The sequence below is a fragment of the Mustelus asterias genome, chromosome 25 (genome assembly GCF_964213995.1).
Source record: "Mustelus asterias chromosome 25, sMusAst1.hap1.1, whole genome shotgun sequence".
NCBI lineage: Eukaryota > Metazoa > Chordata > Chondrichthyes > Carcharhiniformes > Triakidae > Mustelus > Mustelus asterias.
In genome coordinates, this window is record NC_135825.1 from 44,223,485 (window position 1) to 44,247,771 (window position 24,287).

The 24,287-nt window shown below is 45.8% G+C and overlaps 1 protein-coding gene across 8 annotated transcripts in view; it reads left to right on the forward strand.

The window, feature by feature from the left end:
• Positions 1-24,287, forward strand: part of LOC144511930 (BTB/POZ domain-containing protein 10-like) — a 92,306-nt gene that overhangs the window by 33,013 nt on the left and 35,006 nt on the right. The window contains exon 1 of one of the 8 annotated variants that reach the window (XM_078242406.1): positions 15,773-15,800. The exons of 5 other annotated variants lie outside the window; for them this stretch is intronic. Coding sequence is in view for 1 of the 3 variants with exons in the window: in XM_078242404.1 (XP_078098530.1) it covers positions 18,888-18,898 (11 nt within the window). In the remaining 2 variants the exon portion in view is untranslated. Of the gene's footprint in view, positions 1-15,772; positions 15,801-18,780; positions 18,903-24,287 lie in introns of those variants that run through there. 2 more of the 8 variants (XM_078242404.1, XM_078242405.1) reach the window with 2 other exon arrangements.

Below are 24,287 nucleotides of genomic sequence, written 5' to 3' on the forward strand. Positions count from 1 at the left end.
ACTACAGAATTAATATTCTGCAGGCTAAGAGTTACTCGCTGTGTAACTACAGAATTATTATTCAGCAGGGTAAGAGTTACTCACTATGTAACTACAAAATTTATATTCAGCAGGGTAAGGGTCACTTGCAGTGTAACTATAGAATTATTATTCAGCAGGGTAAGGGTTACTCACTGTGTAACTACAGAATTAATATTCAGCTGGGTGAGAGTTACTCGCTGTGTAACTACAGAATTAATATTCAACAGGGTAAGAGTTACTCGCTGTGTAACTACAGAATTAATATTCAACAGGGTGAGAGTTACTCGCTGTGTAACTACAGAATTATTATTCAGCAGGGTGAGAGTTACTCGCTGTATTACTACAGAATTAATATTCAGGGTAAGACTTACTTGTAACTGCAGAATTATTGTTCAGCAGTGTAAGAGTTACTTGCTATGTTGCTACAGAATTACTATTTAGCAGCGTAAGAGTTACTCACTGTGTAACTACATGGAGTCGTTAGATTGAATTATTTACTGTTTAACTATGGAATCATTCAGATTAGTGCAATACCTAATCGAGCACGGGGTCTTGTTGCCTAGCTAAATTTGGTGATCAAAAATGAATCATTCACTTACATCAGGAAAAACGAGTTCTTGTATGCGAGTTGGTGCTTTTACATCTGTTGTACTTTCACCTTTTCATTTGATGTAGCTAACATTCTTTCTCATTTGGAAGTAAAGTTTTCCCTCATTAAACAACAAAGTGAATAATTTCCATGGAAATCTAATGCAAGGTTATCATTAATGGCGTAAAGGAATTCAGCTGATTCCAGTTCTGTACCATACAAGTCCAGAGGGAGAGAGAACATGCGGGAGAGGAGGAACTCAGTACTGGGCAGGATCAGGATTAACCCTGGGAATTACCAGCGAGGATCAGTCTTTTTCCTCGCTGACTCTCGCCTCGGGTGGTCAGCTGGACAAAGCTCTGGCGAATAACCAATGCTTGTGGAACCATTGGAGAATCCTTAATTTCAGGAGAGATGGGACAATTTTCAAGGAAAATTTGTTTAAATTGAACCTGTTAGAGTAGAGTGGCTCGTTTGGTGGCAAAAGGTAACCAATAGATTTAGACAAAGTAGCTCCTCTGTATACTGTTACACTTGTACTCATCTCACCTGTGCCTACTGACCTATATTGGCTTTTAGATAGAATTATAGAATCCTTACAGTGCAGAAGAGGCCATTCAGCCCATCGAGTTTGCACCGACTCTCTGGAACAGCAATTTACCAATGCCCACCGCCGCGCCCTATCCCCGTGCATTTACTATGGCCAATCCCCCTAACCTACACATCTTTGGGCTGTGGGAGGAAACTGGAGGAAACCTACACACACACACACAGGGAGAACATGCAAACTCCACACAGCTACTCAAGGTCAGAATTGAACCCGGGCCCCTGGCACTGCTTGCCACCATGCTGCGCACGTTTTAAATTTTCAACCTTGTGTTCAAGTCTCTCCATGGCCTCCCCATCCCCTCATCAATCTCTCTCACCGCCTGCGATCCTGCAACCCTCCCAACTTGTGCTCCTCCAATTCTCGCCTCTTTCACATGGCTTGTGGCTCGATGTTGACACTCCTGTTAAGTGCTGGTGAAGTTTTACTTGGTCTGGGCACTATATAAATGCCAAGATTCTACACAAACATCAGGGTACGTTACCTATCATTTCTCCCTAACTACATTCCTCCTTCCCCTCTCACAGAATGTACAAGTCCATGCGTGCCTGGCACCTGATAGTACATCACCCCATGACTATTCATCTGCATGAGCTGAATGGTGAGTGTCAGTGGGCTATTCAGCTACTGGTTGTATCACGGTGGTGCCCAGTTTTGTCTGGCAGCGCCCAAACCTGGGCATTCCAATCAGGGGCTGACTGAATAGGAGCAGGAGCCATGGGTTAATTCACCTCTTCCTCCAACCCAGGGATGCTGAGGCCAAATGTTACACTTCTGCTGCTGCCCTGAAGTAAACCAGCTACTGCAGCGCGGAATGAAGATCACATTCAATCCCATTTTCCCAGTATTTATCCTTTAAAATCCCCTTCACCTTTCCCACTGCCAGCCCATCTCCGTGTCTTGCTGAGAAAGACTCATTAAAACACAGGACATAGAATGAAGCTGTGCCAGAAACTGTGTTTGAACCCCCTGAGCTGGACAAAGTGCACAGTATCTGAATGCTGGAAAACCTGCTGATGTGTACAGTGGAGTGGGGAGGGAGGGGCTGCTGTGCTGTTTGTCGTGTGTGCTACACTGACTATGATACCGAGCTTACATGGAGCTGCTGCGCATAGAGCCCGTTCAACAACATTGCTCTCTCCAAGGACCTCATGTTGTTCGCTTTCCCCTGCAAATTGTGTGTGTTGTCAGTGAACACCTGCCCCCTTCCACCGCTGCAAATCCCCAAGTGGCCATGATCCTTTCTGCTGCAGAAGCCTCTGTTCCTCTTGTCGATGTTCCTCTCGTGTGATTGGAGATTTGGTGTTGTCTGTTAGGGTGACGCTGAAATGGTCGGCAACTGGAGAACATTCACCAGTTTGATTTGTGGATCCTGGCCAAGAGGGTGGAACCTGGTCAAAAACCAGCCCTTCACAGTAAGAGTCTCATGACTTTTTTAGGTGCCAACTGCGATTCACTGGTAGCACTCTCAACCTGAGTCAGCTGGTTGTTCAAGCCCCACTCAAACTATAACCCAGGTTAATGATCCAGCGCACCAGTTAGAGAGACTGCACTGTCAGTGGGTGCATCATTCAGTCAGAGGGTGCATCATTCAGATGATGCATTAGACAGAAATCCCATTTGCCCTCTCAATTGGACATGAAAGATCCCATGAAAAATTGTGTCCAGGAAGAGCTGGAGAGTTTCCCCAGGGTCTTGGTCGCTGTCACTAAAACAGATTATTTAGCCATTTATTCCTTTGTTCCTGCCCTGTTTAACTGCATTTCCTGCATTACTACAACCATTACAGTTCAAAAGTATGTAATCCTTTGTGATGCATTTTGGGACATGCTGCAGTTGTGAAAGGTGATATATAAATGCAAGATTGCTGTAGCTGAATCACAAATATCTAACTCTTGGGTCAGTGTTCAAAGTTTAAATATGGTCTGAGGCATGGTACGGTAAGGTTTTGAAAACATTGGCTGATCTGCTGTGGACTGGTTCAGTGAGTCATGATCAGGATTGTTTTAGAGTAGTTTATATAGTACCCAAAGTTTTCTTGTGCTGTCAGGCTGGAGCTATGTCCCTTTTACAGTATGTAGATAGCCTGACTAGAGAGGGGGCTATACTGGACCTAGTTCTGGGAAATGAGCCCGGTCAGGTCGTCAAAGTTTCGGTAGGGGAACATGTGGCAAATAGTGACCACAACTCTGTTAACTTTAGGATAGTAATGGACAAGGATGAGTGCTGTCCTACGGGCAGGGTGCTAAATTGGGGGAAGGCTGACCATAGCCGGATTAGGCAGGAATTAGTGGATGTTGATTGGGAGAGGATGTTCGAGGGTAAGTCCGCGTCTGGCATGTGGGAGTCTTTTAAGGAACTAGTGATAAGGCTGCAGGATAGGCATGTGCCTGTAAAAAGGAAAGATAGGAAAGGTAGGATTCGAGAGCCGTGGATAACCAGGGAAATTGAGGATCTGATTAAAAGGAAAAGGGAGGCGTACGTTAAGTCCAGGCAACTGAAAACAGATGGAGCTCTGGAGGAATACAGAGAGAGTAGGAAAGATCTCAAACGGGGAGTTAGAAGGGCAAAAAGAGGTCACGAGATGTTCTTGGCAGGCAGGATTAAGGAGAATCCTAAGGCATTCTATTCATACATTAGGAACAAAAGAGTTGTCAGGGAGAAAATCGGACCTCTCAGGGACAAAGGAGGGGAATTATGCTTAGAACCCAAGGGAATAGGGGAGATCCTAAATGAATACTTTGCATCGGTATTCACGAAGGAGAGGGGCGTGTTAACCGGGAGGGTCTCGGAGGGAGGTGTTGACCCGTTAGAGAAAATCTCCATTACAAGAGAGGAAGTGTTAGGTTTTTTAGGGAACATTAAAACTGACAAAGCCCCAGGGCCTGATGGCATCTATCCTCGACTGCTCAGGGAGACGAGAGGTGAAATTGCTGGGCCTCTGACGGAAATCTTTGTCGCTTCTTTGGACACGGGTGAGGTCCCTGAGGATTGGAGGATAGCGAATGTGGTCCCGTTGTTTAAGAAGGGTAGCAGGGATAACCCAGGAAATTATAGGCCGGTGAGCTTGACGTCCGTGGTAGGGAAGTTGTTGGAGAGGATTCTTAGAGACAGATGTATGTGCATTTAGAACGAAACAATCTCATTAGTGACAGACAGCATGGTTTTGTAAGAGGGAGGTCGTGCCTTACAAATTTGGTGGAGTTTTTTGAGGAAGTGACAAAAACAGTTGATGAAGGAAGGGCCGTGGATGTCGTCTATATGGATTTCAGTAAGGCATTTGACAAAGTCCCACATGGCAGGTTGGTTAAGAAGGTTAAGGCTCATGGGATACAAGGAGAAGTGGCTAGATGGGTGGAGAACTGGCTTGGCCATAGGAGACAGAGGGTAGTGGTCGAAGGGTCTTTTTCCGGCTGGAGGTCTGTGACCAGTGGTGTTCCGCAGGGTTCTGTACTGGGACCTCTGCTATTTGTGATATATATAAATGATTTGGAAGAAGGTGTAACTGGTGTAATCAGCAAGTTTGTGGATGACACGAAGATGGCTGGAATTACGGATAGCGAAGAGCATTGTCGGGCAATACAGCAGGATATAGATAGACTGGAAAATTGGGCGGAGAGGTGGCAGATGGAGTTTAATCCGGATAAATGCGAAGTGATGCATTTTGGAAGAAATAATGTAGGGAGGAGTTATACAATAAATGGCAGAGTCATCAGGAGTATAGAAACACAGAGGACCTAGGTGTGCAAGTCCACAAATCCTTGAAGGTGGCAACACAGGTGGAGAAGGTGGTGAAGAAGGCATATGGTATGCTTGCCTTTATAGGACGGGGTATAGAGTATAAAAGCTGAAGTCTGATGATGCAGCTGTATAGAACGCTGGTTAGGCCACATTTGGAGTACTGCGTCCAGTTCTGGTCGCCGCACTACCAGAAGGATGTGGAGGCATTGGAGAGAGTGCAGAGAAGGTTTACCAGGATGTTGCCTGGTATGGAGGGTCTTAGCTATGAGGAGAGATTGGGTAGACTGGGGTTGTTCTCCTTGGAAAGACGGAGAATGAGGGGAGATCTAATAGAGGTATACAAGATTATGAAGGGTATAGATAGGGTGAACAGTGGGAAGCTTTTTCCCAGGTCGGAGGTGACGATCACGAGGGGTCACGGGCTCAAGCTGAGAGGGGCGAAGTATAACTCAGACATCAGAGGGACGTTTTTTACACAGAGGGTGGTGGGGGCCTGGAATGCGCTGCCAAGTAGGGTGGTGGAGGCAGGCACGCTGACATCGTTTAAGACTTACCTGGATAGTCACATGAGCAGCCTGGGAATGGAGGGATACAAACGATTGGTCTAGTTGGACCAAGGAGCGGCACAGGCTTGGAGGGCCGAAGGGCCTGTTTCCTGTGCTGTACTGTTCTTTGTTCTTTGTTCTTTAAGGTTATAAAGTTTAATTGTCTTTTGCTAAATGGAATTTCAATTCAGTTGGCAATCGATTGGTGAGAGAGTGTGCAGTTTGGAAAATGCTTGTAATGTTTCACGCTCTGGTCAGAAACTCAGCTCCTTATTGTTAAGATTAGTTGGAATTGTGACATCTGTCACATGATGGATAATGTAGGTTTATATATCTCTCTGATGAATGCCCTGCCAGCATCAGTAGTAAATGCGCCTAGTTTGGGGGCGTTTAAGAGATCCGTAGATAGGTTCATGGACGAAAAGAAATTGGTTTAGGTTGGAGGGTCACAGTTTTTTTTTAACTGGTCGGTGCAACATCGTGGGCCGAAGGGCCTGTTCTGCGCTGTAATGTTCTATGTTCTATGTTCTATGTTCTGAGGGTGCTGAGGTGGAGGTTATTCTGTTGTCGAGTGGATAAGAGGGAGCAGTATACCTGCAGGAAGCTCAGTATCACCAGTGCATTGTGGCTGCATGTGTATCATGCACAGGATGCACTGCAGCAATCACATTGATTGCACAATCCTCTCCTGCAAAACATAGGCCCAAAGTCACCTGTTCCTCCCAACAACAAGAATGGAGGAGCAGGAGTTAACCATTCAGCCCTTCAGGCCTATCTGTCTAATCTGTGCTGATCTGAACCTCAACTCCATTTTACTGCCTTTGTTCCAGATCCCCGATTCCCTTCCTTAACATACACATTCCTCACTTCTGTGTGGACTGTCTGTGTGGAGTTTGCACATTCTCCTCGTGTCTGCGTGGGTTTCCTCCGGGTGCTCCGGTTTCCTCCCACAGTCCAAAGATGTGCGGGTTAGTTTGATTGCTAAAATTGCCCCTTAGTGTCCTGAGATGCGTAGGTTAGAGGGATTAGCGGGTAAATGTGTAGGGATATGGGGGTAGGGTCAGGGTGGGATTGTGGTCGGTGCAGACTTGATGGGCCGAATGGCCTCTTTCTGTGCTGTAGGGTTTCTATGATTCTATTACCATATGGCAAGACAGATATTACCCATATACTGTATCCCAAAATATTATTTTCATATTTCACAATGCGCAGACCAGAAATCTGGATTTGTACAGTGCTGGAGAAGCTCCGAGATCAACTCCATATTGGAGAATTCTCTGCTTGCAGATCCATCCCTCCCCATCACTGAAAGTGCAACCTCAGGGGAAAGTTTGAAATTATCAGCTGTAATTTCAGCAACCTGGTGACTGAACATCTTGTTTACGCTTGGAAATGGAGCTGCCACGTTCGGTATTGGCTGTGGGGATGGCAGGCCGGACTGTAGCAGTGTAATAGATATGCAGCCTTGGCATGCACGTGAGTCAGCTTATACTTCAGTTCAGCAACTGCCCCTGCTGCGAGCCCAGTGACTGGGAACAGTTTCATCTTCTGCAATCTTCTTATTCTACTCAGCATTTTATTTCAACACAAGGTTCTTGAGTTCAATTCTCTAACTGGCCTATAATTATTATTACTATGTAATTTGCATAGTTTGCATTCCAAATCCCAACCTCTCGCTGCATGAAGAAGTTTCTCCTCACGTCATCATTGCTTCTTTTGCAATTAACTTAAATCTGTGTGCTCCGGTTCTCGATCCTTCCACCAATGGGAACAGTTTCTCCCAATCTACTCTGTCCAGCCGCCTCAAGATATTGTACACCTCGATCAAACCTCCTCCCAAGGAAATCAGTCCCAACCAAGTGTGGCTCCCAGAACTGGACACAATACTCCAGCTGAGGCTGAAGCCGTGTTGAGACTTGTTTAACATAACTTCCTTGCTTTTGTACTCTGTGCCCCTACTGATATAGCCATGGATATTGTATGCTTCATTAACCGAATGAGGACCCAATCAGGAGCAAGTGTGCAGATCATAGAAATCATAGAAACCCTACAGTACTGAAAGAGGCCATTCGGCCCATCGAGTCTGCACCGACCACAATCCCACCCAAGCCCTACCCCCATATCCACCCACTAATCCCTCTAACCTACGCATCTCAGGACACTAAAGGCAATTTTTTTTTAGCATGGCCAATCAACCTAACCCGCACATCTTTGGCTGTGTACAGTGGAGTAAGATGTTAACATGTATGAAGGATGGCGACTTCAGTGAGGTACCAGAGGATGGATAGAACTCACCAGAAATGTACCTCACCCCTTCAGGAAATGAGGGAGGCATGGGAGGAGAAAAGCTGATTAGGAAGAAAAACAAATTACTGATACAATGGAATGGAATTTTTTGCTTTGTTTCTGCCATTCTGATTCCACAGTTGTGCCCTTTAAACACTTTCCAAACGCAGTCAACCTCGGCAAAATTAATGGCTGTACATAGATATAGTAGACAGGGCAAAGGATCTCAAACATCCAGGGATCATTTATCCCACAGTGCTGGTTTTAAAGCATTGACAGCTGTTATGTGGGAGAATCTGGGCAATAGGGAGGTCATGATGTGGAGATGCCGGTGTTGGACTGGGGTAAACACAGTAAGAAGTCTCACAACGCCAGGTTAAAGTCCAACAGGTTTATTTGGTAGCAAAAGCCACTAGCTTTCAGAGCGCTGCCCCTTCATCAAGTGAGTGGGATTTCAGTTCACAAACAGGGCATATAAGACACAAACTCAATTTACAAAATAATGCGAGTCTTTACAGGTAATCAAGTCTTAACGGTACAGACAATGTGAGTGGAGAGAGGATTAAGCACAGGTTGAAGAGATGTGTATTGTCTCCAGCCAGGACAGTTAGTGAGATTTTGCAAGCCCAGGCAAGTCGTGGGGGTTACAGATAGTGTGACATGAACCCAAGATCCCGGTTGAGGCTGTCCTGTTGTGTGCGGAACTTGGCTATCAGTCTCTGCTCAGCGACTCTGCGCTGTCGTGTGTCGTGAAGGCCGCTTTGGAGAATGCTTACCCGAAGATCAGAGGCCGAATGCCCGTGACTGCTGAAGTGTTCCCCAACAGAAGAGAACACTCCTGCCTGGTGATTGTCGAGCGGTGTTCATTCATCTGTTGTCGTAGCATCTGCATGGTCTCCCCATTGTACCAATTGGTACAATCACCAGGCAAGACTGTTCTCTTCCTGTTGGGGAGCACTTCAGCGGTCACGGGCATTCGGCCTCTGATCTTCGGGTAAGCATTCTCCAAAGCGGCCTTCACGACACACGACAGCGCAGAGTCGCTGAGCAGAAACTGATAGCCAAGTTCCGCACACATGAGGACGGCCTCAACTGGGATCTTGGGTTCATGTCACACTATCTGTAACCCCCACGACTTGCCTGGGCTTGTAAAATCTCACTAATTGTCCTGGCTGGAGACAATACACATCTCTTTAACCTGTGCTTCACCCTCTCTCCACTCACATTGTCTGTACCTTTAAGACTTGATTACCTGTAAAGACTCGCATTCCAACCATTATTTTGTAAATTGAGTTTGTGTCTTTATATGCCCTGTCTGTGAACTGAAATCCCATTCACCTGATGAAGGAGCAGCGCTTCGAAAGCTAGTGGCTTGTACTACCAAATAAACCTGTTGGACTTTAACCTGGTGTTGTGAGACTTCTTACAATAGGGAGGTGACAGTAGATTGGAAATGGACGGATATGGTGCCCATATTCAAAAGAATAATAACATCTCAGGACATTCCAAAGTGTTTTACAGCCAATAAAGTACTTTTGAAGCATAGCCACTGCTGTAATGTAGAGAAACACAGCGGCCAATTAATGCACAGTGAGATCCCACAAACAACAATGTGATAAGCAGATAATCGGTTTCAGGTGTTGGATGAACAATAACAATTAGTTAGAATGCAGGGGAGAACACGATTTTGTTGTAAATAGATTATTTATGTTCCCCTACAAGGACAAAGAAGACTTGGTTTAAAGTACTATCATCTTTGACTGTGTGGTGCTCCCTCGAGCTGTGAGGTAGCTGTTAGCACAGCTGCCTCACAGCACCAGGGACCTGGGTTCAATCCCCAGCTTGGGGAGCCTGCACTTTCTCCCCGTATCTGCGTGGGTTTCCTCCGGGTGCTCAGGTTTCTTCCCACAGTCCGAAAGACGTGCTGATTAGGTGCATTGGCCATGCTAAATTCTCCCTCAGTGTACAAGCGTTGGCGTTGGAGTGTGACGACTAGGGGATTTTCACAGTAATTTCATTGCAGTGTTAATGTAAGCCAACTTGTGGCAATAATAAATAAACTTTAAATTTAAAAACTTCTCCATTGGCATGCAGAAACTGAAGTGGGGCCTGAATCCAGAATCTTATGACTTTGAGGAGTACCATTTGGGATTCAGATCAGAGCGGATCACCATTGAACCTGCACCGTTGAACTACAGCTGACGCTCATTTGTCTCATGTGGATTAATGGAATAATTTGTCACAAATAAAAATTAACTGTACAATAATTATTTCACTAACAATCATTAATGCAGAATTAATGGTGAGAAGATCTTGGCTGATCAATCGCTATGTCTTCTTTCAGGAACTAGCATCCTAAGCCAACTATAGGAAGATCAATGAGTTAAAAGCAAAATACTGGGTATGCTGGAATAAAAACAAAACGCTGGAAAAACCCAGCAGCTCTGGCAACACCTGTGGAGAGAGAAACAGAATTAACATTTTGAGTCTATCTTCAAGACTCGATGGGCTGAATGGCCTCCTTCTGCACTGTATGGTTCTACGATTCATACGGACGTGAAACATTAAGATCAATTATGTGTTGTACTTAGACACCCAGAAGCATTTGACAAAAGTTCTCATGAAAGGCAGTTAGTTAAGATCAAACGTGCAGAGATTCAGAGTAAATCTTTATTATGGAAGAGAAATTGGCTGGATTCTTGTTCGAGGAATTATATCAAGATTAGGATGAGGAGGGCTAAATATTCTGGAATTGGTGTCAGAACCCACTGCTGTTTTGAATTCATGTTAAATTCTACAGCTCGAAAGAACACTGAGGTTTTCCAAATACGCAAGTGGGAAGAACAAAAGCACATGAAATTTAATGCAATACAGTGTTCACATTGGAAGGAAATAAGGAAGAACTACACGCTGGAGGAAAGGCACTGAAAGAGCCGAAGGAAAAGCCTCTGAGTAGATTCGAAGCTTAACCAACGCAGACTCGCAATCAACAAAGCTACTGGAATGTTGACATGCTACCAAATAAACCTGTTGGACTTGAACCTGGTGTTGTGAGACTTCTTACTGTGTTTACCCTAGTCCAACGCCGGCATCTCCACACCATGACACACACAACCACCAGGGCAGAATACAAGTCATAGCACACGTTGAGCAGTGTGTCCACTTCTGGTCACTGAGAAACACAGATGCTGGAGGTAGTGCTGAGAAAAATCAGGACATTAATCCCCACCCTTGGAGATTTCAGTCATGAGGAAATTCTCGAGAAAGTTGAGCTTGTTAGCTGCATAAGAAAGAATCTGAATGTTACAAATATGAGGTTTATAAAGTTGTTATGTCTTGAAATTTAAGGTAAAATGATGGGGATTATGTGACCTGTTTGGAAGTGTACCTGACAGTAAACAGTAAACTTGGGTAGTTTAATTGTCAGAGATTACAGGAAGATTCATGTTGTTTTTCTGGGAAGATGGTGTGAGGTATTTACACTTGGAGACAATGGCAGCATCCTGTGTGTTAACAAGTGGAATGTCCAAAGTCCCAGAAATGCTTTGCTAATGTCAGATTGTAAACAGTTGTGATTTAAACTGCCCATTTAGTTCCAAGATGAAAGAGGTGGGCTCTCAAGGATAGCTAATTAGCGTGTCTACCTAGATACAAGGCCCATGTGATTCACATTGTCGTAGGGAAGGATCGAGAGGGTACCATTGTAAAGATTAGGCTTTCTTAGCCTATCACTGAATATCAAAGACAATGTTTTGAGTCTGCCCGGACCTGGGAGAGAGGGAGCAGCTAGAGGCCAAAAAAGTCTGTATGGTTTGCCACACAGGAATAAGGGCGGAAGATTGTGCTCAGATTGAAAAGACAAATTGATGGGGCGTTAAAACTAGGCTGGAAGAGTCAACTAGCTTGGGCCAGAGAGAAAGTCTCTGGGAAAATAAAACTTCTGTCTTGAAGACAATTTAAGATTGCAAATTCCAGACTGAAAAAGGAAAAGAACAGGAATAAACTACTGGAAGGCAAAAAATCATTTTGATTGATTCTGGGGAAAATTGAATTCACTACATAAAAGTATACTTGTGAGGTGAGTTTTCTTCGTTGAGCTAAGATTAAGGAGGGAAATTTTGCCCTGTGGTTTAAAGTATAGGTTGTCTACAATGATAGTGTTCTTTTCCCATTTATCACAATAAATGAAATCTTGATGTGTCATTCTTTCAGCTATTAACTGAAAGTTCAAACTTATTAAGCTCTACAGGGTAACAAAACTGGAGGCTCTGGAAGATTTTGAATCCACAGACAGGTTTGGCCAGTGTTTATACATATAAGGTTTCACAGTAACTTTTGCTGTATTCATTGAAAAGTTAAGAATGACTGTGTCATTTGCTGAAGCAATTGAAAGAGAGAACCTGTCTTTGAGTGCCTTGCAACATTTAACAAAGGTTAATTTAAAATAGATTTAAAAGTCGATGCTGAGAAATTGGAAATAGTTGAGGTATTGACTCAACGCTTGAACCTTGAGGAAGTGGAAGGTTATCCAGATAAAACACACATTGAGTTGGCCAGGATTCAATTACAAATGAAGCAACCCAAATTGAGGGACAAAAGTAAAAAGTTGAGTTTGAGAAAGAAAGAATCATAGAAACCCTACAGTGCAGAAAGAGGCCATTTGGCCCATCGAGTCTGCACCGACCACAATCCCACCCAGGCCCTACCCCATATCCCTACATATTTACCCGCTAATCCCTCTAGCCTACACATCTCAGGACACTAAGGGGCAATTTTTAGCATGGCCAATCAACCTAACCCGCACATCTTTGGACAAAATGCAAATTGGGGAAAATGCAAAAACGTGAATCATAATTTCAGCGAGGAAGAGAATGGGAAATCTTTGAATTAGAAAGGGGGGAGGGAGCCGGGAAATCTGAACTGCACAGAGCGTAGCTTTGATTACCCAAACAGGGAGGAACAGACAGGTTTGACGAGGAGTCAGAATTAACTCCTGGTTTTTATTTGGCAAGGAATATTCACCTGGAGCCCAAATTCAGAAAGAAAGACATTGAAATGTGTTTTGTCTCATATAAGAAAATTGCTACAGAATTACAATGGCTCAGGGAAATTTTGATAATCTTATTGAAAAGTGTTTTGTTCGGAAAAACATTGGGAGGTTTATTCAGCTGTCTCTGGTGAACCATCTGCAGGTTATGGTGCTGTTAAGACTGTTGCGCTTAAAGCCTAGGATTTAGCCCCTGAAACTTATAAACAACGTTTAGGAATCTGAGGAAGAGAGAGAATCACCCTTTGTGGAATTTATTAATCTGATAACTGTTTGGGGCAGTCAAGTTGGAGCAACGATTTGAAAAGCTTGGGAAGATGTTGTCACAGGAAGTATTTAAAAACGGTATTCCTTTAGGAATGAGGTCAGAGCAACTCAACAGAGTAGCTCAGAATGAAATTAAAGTTTAAAAATAAACTACTGGCAGTACACCTTCTCTGCCAGCGTCTTAAGGAATGAGAACAGATTCCTTTTCTGTTGAGATTGTTCAACAAGAAGCAAAAGTGATGTGAGGAAAATATTTTCATACGCAGCAAGTGATAAGGGTTTGGAATGTGAGTGTGGTGAAGGAAGGTTTAATTGAAGCATTCCGAAGGGAATTAGACTGTTATCTAAGAAGGAAGAATGTGCAGGGAAACGGGCAGAAGGTGGGGGAATGGCATTAGGTGAGTTGCTCATTCGGAGAGCCGGTGCAGACATGATGGGCCAAATGGCTTCCTTCTGCGCTCTTAACAATTTTGTGATTCTGTTCATCAAAGCACTTAATTGTTAAAGACCCAATGAACAAGCATACATGAATGCAGGGCCTTTCACCTCAGGGTAATCCCAAAACACTTTACAGCTGATGAGTTGCTCTGGAAATGTGCTCCCAGTTGTTTGCAGATAAACACAGCACAGAGGCGTGTGTTTTGGTGATGTTGGTTGAGGGATAAATATAGGTGAGGATAGTGGGAGAGTTCCCTGCTCCTCTCTTGCACGATGTCAGAGGGGCCACTGACATCCCTCTGAAGAGGTAGAGAAGGAATTAACCACCCCTCTGCCACATTGTGCAGCACTCCCTTGGTACTGCACTGAGATGTCAGTTTGGATTATGTGCTGGGGAATGGAGCCTTCTAATTTAAGATATGACAATGCCCCAACCACTGATGTTTAATCTGCCCTTTACAGACATGCTGACAGACCTGCTATGTAGTTCTGCCATTTTCCTGCTTTGGCAATTTCTTTTTGCTAATTTGGGTGAACTTGTTTATTTGCGTGTTTTGTGAGCACGTGATACTAAAGGTTAGGGTTATAGATGGGAAGGAAAGCTGCAGCTGGTGCACCTGGGGGAAGCAGCAACCTCAGGAGAGTTGTAACAATTCAGAAAGAACTCTGAATATCTACCTGAGATGTATGAAGATAAGGAATTAAGCCGAAAGCATGCAATTGTTATGATGTGAGCTATGAATATAGACAGTATTTAATCACTTCCTGGGGGGAGGGGACTGAATTTACAATGCAGAAAAGCTATATTTTGTAACAGTACCGAGTTTCCCAATGTCAGTACTCAAAACGCAACCCCAAATCGTTCGCAGTCTCTTTGATGCATTTTCTCATACTTTGGACTGTTGTGATTTTGTGCATTTAACGCCGACTGTTTTATTCCTGCAAGGGATACGGAGATTTTAACCATTGGAAACAACTTTAGCAATTTCAATACCGATCTCTTCAACACCAGACACATTGTTAGTTTGTGAATTGAAATCTTTAACAGTAGGATGGTTAGCACTGCTGCCTCACAGTGACAGGGACCCGATTCCGGCCTCGGGTCACTGTCTGTGTGGAGTTTGCATGTTCTCCCCGTGTCTGCGTGGGTTTCCTCCGGGTGCTCCACTTTACTCCCACAGTCCAAAGATGTGCGGGTTCGGTTGATTGGCCATGCTAAATTAACCCTAGTGTCGGGGGATTAGCAGGTTAAATGAGGGTTATGAAAAATGGACCTGGTGCGATTGTGGTCGGCACAGACTCGATGGGCCAAATGACCTCCTTCTGTACTGCAGGGATTCTGTGATTCTAGAAGCCGTCAAAAACCTGCATTTCTTTCTCCACTGACAAGGCCAGAACTCACTCAGCATCACATTGCCCTGAGCGCACTGCTGCCTCGAGGCAGGGAGTGGATTACTGGGATTGAGGATGGTGCTGAAGTGAGTCAGTCACATTGAAACAAAGACTTTGAACTAAATCTTGATGAAAGGTCTCGCCAAAACAATGGCCCATCTCTTCCTTATTCAGATGCTTCAATTGGATATCTCTAACAAAGAGCCGGCAGAGGCAGGATAGGCTGAAGGGCCTCCTGTGCACCTTGAATACTTTGCGTCTTCGGGCAGTTTCAGTCACCTCCAAAAAGTGCAGGAAAAACTCTGCAGGTCAGGCAACATCTGCGGAGAGGCAAAAATTTAATGTTTCAGGTCTGTGACATTTCATCCGAATCGGCATTCCACAGGGATTGTTCCCTCCACAACACCATGGTCTGCTACTCAATCACCCCCAAGACCCATCCCTTTCCTCCACCACCTTTTCATGCAAGCACAGGAGATGCAATATCTTGCTCTTTTACCTCTCCCTTTTCACTGTCCAAGTCCACAATCACTCGTAAATAAAACACATTTGCTTGTACTGCTTTCAGTTTAGTATACCCTATCTGCTGTTTACGCCGTGGTTTCCTCTACATGGGAGAGCCTGTCGCAATTCTGGATCAAAAGCAAAAATTGCTGGAAAATCTCAGCAGGTCTGACAGCGTCCGCGGAGAGAGAATAGAGCCAACGTTTCGAGTCTGGATGACTCCTCGTCAGAGCTTGGAGAATATTGGAGGTGGGTGAAAGGATCTGCCGAATGGGGGGAGGACTCCTGCCCAAAGAAGTGGGCACGAAGACGAAGGTGGCGGAAGAGGAGTTCAGCATCATGTCGAGCCCAAAATTCATTAAGGTGAGGATGTAAGGGTGCGATGCCAAGTCCTCAGCTGAGTACAGCACACTCAGCCTCAGAGAGGGGAAGGTCAGAGGGTATGGTGAATAAGCAGCAAGGGCTGGGGTTAGGAGGGATGGGATCCGAGGTACGGGACGGGGAGGAGGGTCCCGGATGGGTGTTGGTATTGATGAGTTGTTGGAGCTTGCGACCCTTAACACCTAAAAGGAAGACAAAAGTTTCTTGTTAATGCGTCAGTATGAAATGAAGAATGAAGTGAAACCGGGGACCGGAACAGCTCTGAGAAAGAGCGAGTCGGTGCTGCTGGAGAGAGATATCGAGGGTATGCAAATTGCAGCGCACGGCACTGAATGTGGATCTCAGGATTCGGCAAGAACAGCAGTCCGAGCGAGCAGCGTTGTACGTTCCGGAGATACCTCTAATCCTGGGTGGATTCGAAAGATATGGGGTGGAAGTTCATTTGGAATCTATGTGGAGTGAATCGGAGACAGTCACTGAGGAAGGAAATATGGCTGTGAAAGCGAGGTTTGGTACACACCTTGTCAAACACTAAGAGGGAAATGGGAAGCAGTGACGATGCACAAGGTAAAAGGGACAAACGGAAATTCAGTCAGAGAAAAGAGCAGTACTTCTTCAGGGTAGGCAATGCTGAAAGAGAAGTGGCAGTAAGTGAAACACTAAAATAAAGGCAAAATACTGTGGATGCAGTCGAAGCGTTGCCTCTATTCTCTTCCCACAGAAGCTGTCAGACCCGCTGAGATTTTCCAGCATTTTCTGGTTTTGTTTCAGATTCCAGCATCCACAATATTTTGCCTTTATCTTAGAGCAATTCTGGGTGACCGCATTGTTAGTCCACAAGCATGTCCATGAGCTTCTTAACACTCGCCATAGCGATTCTCTCCTTTGCTCATACTCTGACCTTTTTGTTCTCAGCCTGCTGCCTTGTTCCAGTAAAACTCAACGCAAACACAAAGAACAGCACCTCGTTTTTCAACACGACACACTACAACCTTTCAGACTCCACTTCAGAGCAGATCCTCTGCTCCATTATCTTTGATGTTTATCTGGGACAGTTTTTCACGCTTCTTTATTCCCTTACTTTGCATTCAGACAGTTGCTATCTAGCAATTCACACTTTGCCTGGACAAGTCTTTTGTTTCTATACTTTACCCATTTCATCTCTCCTGCCCTCCACCCGATTACACACCTTCCCCACTCATCTTCCGCCGCACATACGGGGACAAAGTAGAAAGGGTCGAGAGCTTCACGTTTTTAGGTGTCCAGATCACCAACAACCTGTCCTGGTCCCCCCCATGCCGACACTATAGTTAAGAAAGCCCCACCAACGCCTCTACTTTCTCAGATGACTGAGGGAATTTGGCATGTCAACTACGACTCTCACCAACATTTACTGATGCACCATAGAAAGCATTCTTTCTGGTTGTATCACAGCTTGGTATGGCTCCTGCTCTGTCCAAGACCGCAAGGTACTACAAAAGGTCATGAATGTAGTCCAATCCATCACACAAACCAGCCTCCCATCCATTGACTCTGTCTACACTTCCCACTGCCCCGGCAAAGCAGCCAGCATAATTAACGACCCCACACACCCCGGACATTCTCTCTTACAGCTTCTTCCCTGCTGCCATCAGACTTTTGAATGGACCTACATTGCATTAAGTTGATCTTTCTCTACACCCTAGCCATGACTGTAACACTACATTCTGCACTCTCTTGTTTCCTTCTCTGAACAGTATGCTTTGTCTGTATAGCCCAAGGAACAATACTTTTCACTATGTTAATACACGTGACAATAATAAATCAAATCAAATGAAAATCAAAAATCATTTGCTCACAACCTGTTATATTTCAAATTTTCCTTAATTCGGATGAATAGTCACAATGGAAATATTACCTTTGTTTTTCACTGTACAGCTGCTATCTGATTTGCTGAGAATTTCTCGCATTTTTTGTTTTTATTCCAGATTTTGTATGTGTGTCAGTGTGTGTGTCTGAGCGTGTGTCAGTGTGTGTATCTCTGAGCGTGTGTCAGTGTGCGTGTCTGAGCGTGTGTCAGTGTGTGTGTCAGTGTGTGTGTCAGTGTGTGTCTGAGCGTGTGTCAGTGTGTGTGTCTGAGCGTGTGTCAGTGTGTGTGTCTGAGCGTGTGTCAGTGTGTGTGTCTGAGCGTGTGTCAGTGTGTGTGTCTGAGCGTGTGTCAGTGTGTGTGTCTGAGCGTGTGTCAGTGTGTGTGTCTGAGCGTGTGTCAGTGTGTGTGTCTGAGCATGTGTCAGTGTGTGTATCTCTGAGCGTGTGTCAGTGTGTGTGTCTGAGCGTGTGTCAGTGTGTGTATCTCTGAGCGTGTGTCAGTGTGTGTGTCTGAGCGTGTGTCAGTGTGTGTATCTCTGAGCGTGTGTCAGTGTGCGTGTCTGAGCGTGTGTCAGTGTGCGTGTCTGAGCGTGTGTCAGTGTGCGTGTCTGAGCGTGTGTCAGTGTGTGTGTCTGAGCGTGTGTCAGTGTGCGTGTCTGAGCGTGTGTCAGTGTGTGTGTCTGAGCGTGTGTCAGTGTGTGTATCTCTGAGCGTGTGTCAGTGTGCGTGTCTGAGTGTGTGTGAATGTGTGTCAGTGTTTGTATGTGTGTGTTTGTGTGTGTCTGAGCATGTGTCTGTGTGTGTGTGCCTATGTTTGTATGTGTGTGTGTGTCTGAGCATGTGTCTGTGTGTGTGTGCCTGTGTTTGTATGTGTGTGTGTGTGTGTCTGAGCATGTGTCTGTGTGTGTGTGCCTGTGTTTGTATGTGTGTGTGTGTGTCTGAGCATGTGTGTGTGTGTATATGTTGATTGTATTGGGAACTGTAGCTCTTTGAGACAGTCTGTGTGTGTGCATTGCAGCCCTATTGTCGAACAAGGGACTTTTATTTTGACATTTCAAAGCACCCGCCCCTGTCAGAAATCCCACAGCATGGGCAGGGAATAGGCTAATTGAGCAGAATTCAAATACTGGAGATCATTCATGTCTCAGTGCTTTTATGGTTTTGGTTCCTCAATGAAACGTGAATTTCAGAACTGATGATGTCTCAACTCAGCAGGAGGCTATGAAAAGACAGTAAGTGAGTGTTCTTTCTGGGCTGCGGGGTGAGTGGGGGGTGGCTCTCTGAGGAGGTGCAGGTGAAATGCTGTGTTTTGACATGTGCCCTAACTGAGGAGCTTCGCTGTCTCAGTGGCGGTTGGTGAAAGCAAGCATGTCTGTGAACAAGGAATAACGTATTGAGACAGGAGTAGAGAGAAAGGACTGTCGGCTCGAGTTATTATCCAAATCATTTGACCACACATGCTGAACATGTGCGGAGTGGACAACACACTCTGGTTACCTGAGGGAGAAAGGAATAGGGATCTAGACAGCTGTAGTGGGAGGAGGGTAGCGAGCAGCTGGTCTGTGCAGCCTGTTTCTGAGCTGGACAATCTGCGTAACATCCAAATGCAGCACCTACATTTTGAAAGAGTCAGCTCAAGATCATCGGTAAAACTGGCAACCTCCACAAATACTACCCCTTCAAAGTAAAGTTTGGGAGTAATTCGTCACAGTAACGTTTCCACTGTGTCTTACTGCTCCATATTGAACCTATTATTTACAGCTCTCTCTCCTGGAGTGTCTCGGCTCAATTTTATTCTTGCTGTTTTGAAATGAGGGATGTGAAACAGGGTTTTTGTTGAGGTGGCTCCTCTTGTGATTTACTGGTGACTGTAATGCCTATGGGTGCTTTCCTGCCACCCACCCAGTACTACCCCCTCACCCAACACCACAGCGTGGCCAATAGGAACGCTGACCAGATAGTGAGGGTGGCATGGTGGCACAGTGACTAACACTGCTGCCTTACAGCACCAGGGACCCGGGTTCAATTCCAGCCTTGGGTCACTGTGTGGAGTTTGCACATTCTCCCCGTGTCTGCATGGGTTTCCTCCGGGTGCTCCGGTTTCCTCCCACACACCAAAGATGTGTAGATTAGGCGGACTGGCCATGCTAAATTACCCCTTAGTGTCCAAAAATGTGCAGGTTAGGTGGATTGGCCATGATAAATTGCCCTTTAGTGTCCAAAGATGTGCAGGTTAGGTGGATTGGCCATGATAAATTGCCCCTTAGTGTCCAAAGATGTGCAGCTTAGGTGGATTGGCCGTGCTAAATGTGTAGTGTTACAGGGATAGGGCGCAGGGAGTGGGCCTAGTTAAGATGCTTTTGAGAGAGTCAGTGCAGACTTGATGGACCAAATGGCTTCCTTCTACACTGTAGGAATTCTATGGATAGCTGACCAAACACCCAACCACTCAATGGCTAATGCTATTGCACTGATCTCTTCACACTGTCCAACTTGGGGATGTCAGCAGAGAGAGAGAGAGAGAGAGAAGTGTATTTTACACTTAAACTGTGTGGCTGTCTCTCAGTGACTCCTAACTTCCCAAACCTGCACCTCACTGCTGAGGACAGCATCACATCATCCAAGGGAGGGATGATTGCACCTGAGTACTTACCTACCCAGGTTCCTTCTCCTGATCACTGTCCAGTGACACTGGGTGACAGAGATTGGTAAATAAACTTGCCCTCCTGTTCCTGATGCCAGTGATCTCTGGGTTTGAGGGAGGGGTTAGCAGTCTGACTTCCTGCTCCTGATCATTGTTGGAAAGTTTACATAAGTAAGCATTGAAGTAATGCCTCCAAAGTGCCTGCCAGCACTTACTGTCCAGGCTGAGACATGAGATCTGGCCATTTGGGTGAGATGCCCAGAGAGTTTGCTCATCCTCGTGGTACTGTACGTGAGTTAGGATCAGCACTGCGCTGGGTGAAATGGCGAAGTGCCAGACATATTTCCAGAAGTGAGGGCCTTTTTCACCATCTAGCTCAGTGACGATTCCTGGGAAGGAGGAGCTGCTTCAGAAATTAACAAACAACCAGGTCTTCACGCCCAAATGCTGAGTTACCCATTGTAACCTTTCACCACCCTGTTCACAGCCCAGTGCAGTGTGATAAAGGGGTCAGGTACATAGTCCCAGAATGCCTTCCACAACTTCCATCCCAGTTAAAATCAAAGCTGTGTGGAGTCTGCACATTCTCCCCGTGTCTGCAAGGGTTTCTTCCAGGTGCTCTGGTTTCCCCCACAGTCCAAAGATGTGCAGGTTAGGTGGATTGGCCATGCTAAATTGCCCCTTAGTGTCCAAAGATGTGTAGGTTAGATGGATTAGCCATGATAAATGTGTGGGGTTACAGGGATAGGACAGGGGAAAGGGCCTGGGTAAGATACTCTGTCAGAAAGTCAATGCAGACTCGATGGGCCAAATGGCCCCTTCTGCACTGTAGGGTTTCTGTGTTTACGTTTGGTTCCACTGCATGTTGTCCACACTCCCCATAACCGACCTGTTGTTAGGGAGGGCCCTGTTGTTCCAGGCCAGCTAAATGCCAGTGTTTCAAAGTGAGTCAGCAATGGGAATCCATGTACCTCCACCCAATCGGAGTGGCCGACTCTTGTGGCTGCCTCTCGATGCTGTCATTTGGAAAAGGGTTTTGCCCAACTCACAGCTGACGTGGGACTGAATTAGGGAGAAAGTGTTTGCTGAGGTCTCAGGAGATCCCCAAAATGCTGGCCAAGCAAAAAGGTTAATCTTTTGATGCAAAACCACATATGTAGGTGGCTGATAAATGCTCAGCAAGATCCCACCCAAGCAGCTGTATTTAATCTGCTTGTGGTGGTGATTAGCCCAGTTTGGCAGCACTGTTACATTTGATCCAGAAACACGCAGCGTATCTGGTAACGTCCACAGAGAGAGAAACAGGGTTTCAGGTCATTGAGCTCTCTTCAGAACTGGGGAAGGTTAGAGATGTAGCAGGTTTAGAGCACGGGGTGGGTCGAACAAGAGCAAAGCGAGATCTGCCATTCAATCTCGCCTGTCTCCCACCCTATCCCAGAGCTGAATCGTTAACTATCTGTAAATCTCCACAGACGCTGCCAGACCCCCCGAGTATTTCCAGCATTTTCTGTTTTTATTTCAGATTTCCAGCACTCTACTTTTTGATTATATTTGATTGATTTTGATTTGACGTTGAGTGTCCCTGCCCCTGAGTCTGCTGCTGGCACACATTGAGGGAGGCATTAACCCCTGCCATTCCTCTTCCCCAACTTCACACTCATCTTTCAATAGCAATAAAAAGAAGGTTACTCCTCTCACAGCTCCAGGGAGGTTCTATTGTCACGTAGGAAATGTATCAGGGAGTTTTTAAAAATGATTCATTCTGGAGACATGGACTTCACTGCTAAAGGTATGATGTTTGTAGTTACCCCTGGGAAGGTGATGGTTAAGTTGTTAATTTTATTAGTGTCACAAGTAGTCTTACATTAACACTGCAATGAAGTTACTGTGAATATCCCCTAGTCGCCACACTCCGGCTCCTGTTCGGATACACTGAAGGGGAATTTAGCATGGCCAATGCACCCAACCCGCACGTCTTCCCGACTGTGGGAGGAAACCGGAGCACCCGGAGGAAACCCACACAGACACGGGGAGAACGTGCAAACTCCACACAGACAGTGACCCAAGCCGGAGTTGAACCCGGGTCCCTGGTGCTGTGAGGCACCAGTGCTAACCACTGTGCCACTGTGCCGCCTTTCTAGCGGTTAGCTGCCTTCTTGAACCAGTGCTGTTGGGCAGTTCAAGGATCATGGCGAATGGTGGGGAATAAGCGACAGTCAATAGAGTCAGGATGTTTAAAGTTTATTTATTAATGTCACAAGTAGGCTTACATTAACACTGCAATGAAGTTACTGTGAAATTCCCCTAGTCGCCACACTCCGGCACCTGTTCGGGTACACTGAGGGAGAATTTAGCACGGCCATTGCACCTAACCAGCACGTCTTTCAGACTGTGGGAGGAAACCGGAGCACCCGGAGGAAACCCACGCAGACACGGGGAGAACGTGGAAACTCCACTGTCCACACAGACAGTGACCCAAGGCCGGAATTGAACCCGGGTCCCTGGCACTGTGAGGCAGCAGTGCTAACCACTGTACCACTGGATGCGTAGTTACTGGGGGAAGAGCTTGCGGATACAGCTGCTGCCTATGTCTTTCTCAGGCTGGAGTTTTTTGCTGCCAAGCATCTGACACACTGCAGCCACCTGCGCACAGTAGGATCCCACAACAATGAAATAGACCACCAGATAATCTACTTTGGTGATAGTCTGTAGGATTTAGTTTCTGTTTCACAGCATAGTGAGAGAGAGAGAGAGAGAGACAGCTTTCAGTCCCATAGTTTGAGGTAAGTTGTATCTGTGTGTTGCGGCCCGATTGTGTGGGATAGCTCAGAGTGAAGACAAGTGGGATTTTCCTGGGCTCAGGAAGAAGAGCTGAAACACAAACAGCTTGAGCCGCTTAGCACGAACAAGAGTGTAACCCAGGGCAAGTTGGTTGGCATGGTGGCACAGTGGTTAGCACAGCTGCCTCTCAGCGCCAGGGACCCGGGTTCAATTCCGGCCTCGGGTCATTGTCTGTGCGAAGTTTGCACCTACTCCCCGTGTCTGTGTGGGTTTCCTCTGGGTGCTCTGGTTTCCTCCCACAGTCCAAAGATGTGCGGGTTAGGTGGATTGGCCATGGTAAATTGCCCCTTAGGGGGATTATCAGAGTAAATATGTGAGGTTACAGGGATAGGACCTGGCCAAATGGCCTCCTTCTGCACTGTAGGGATTCTATGTTCATCTGTTACCATGGCAAACATGTAACATAATGCAACTCTGTGCAGTTTAATACGGTGAACATTCTCGCAGGGATTATGTTCTACAAAATAGTTAACCGGGAGACATTGACCTGTTATCAGTCATCTGCCCCCCAACAGGTCATGCACAGCCTGTGAATGGGCTGATTGAAGTGGGTCTCTGTTGCAGTGATTGATCTGTTACAGTCAGCAGGCCAGGTTCGTGGAATGACTGAATCACATCATTGTTTCACATCAGACACTAGCCACCATTCTCTCTTTAAAAAATGCTGTGAATCATTGTGCTAACATCACATTGTCGATGCCAGGGTTAAAAGTCGGGCTACTTGCCCAGGAAAGCTCAGAGCAGTCCCAATGCTTCTGGAGGCTCAGCTCTGAGTGGTTTTCCTGTCTCAGACGGGCTTCTTACAGATGGAGACACTGAATCTAATACTGAAAGCAGCTTGGGCTGAGGTATCTGTTTAACAGGCTGCCAGTTTGCAGCTGAATGATGGCGAGGGCTTGCTGCATAGTCGGAGCAGCAGGGGCCTGACACTAACTGTGGCCTAGCTGGCAAATCAGAAATATAATATTGCACAGGATCCTTCAATATCTGTCTCTGTTCCTCATTTTGTGAACCTCCCATTCCCTCTCCTCTCTTACACTCCACTCATTCTCCTTTTTCTCTCTCTCTCTCTCTCTAGCCCTCTCTGTCTCCCAACCTCTTTCTCACCCTCCCAGAGGTCTTTGTAGATACAGGAA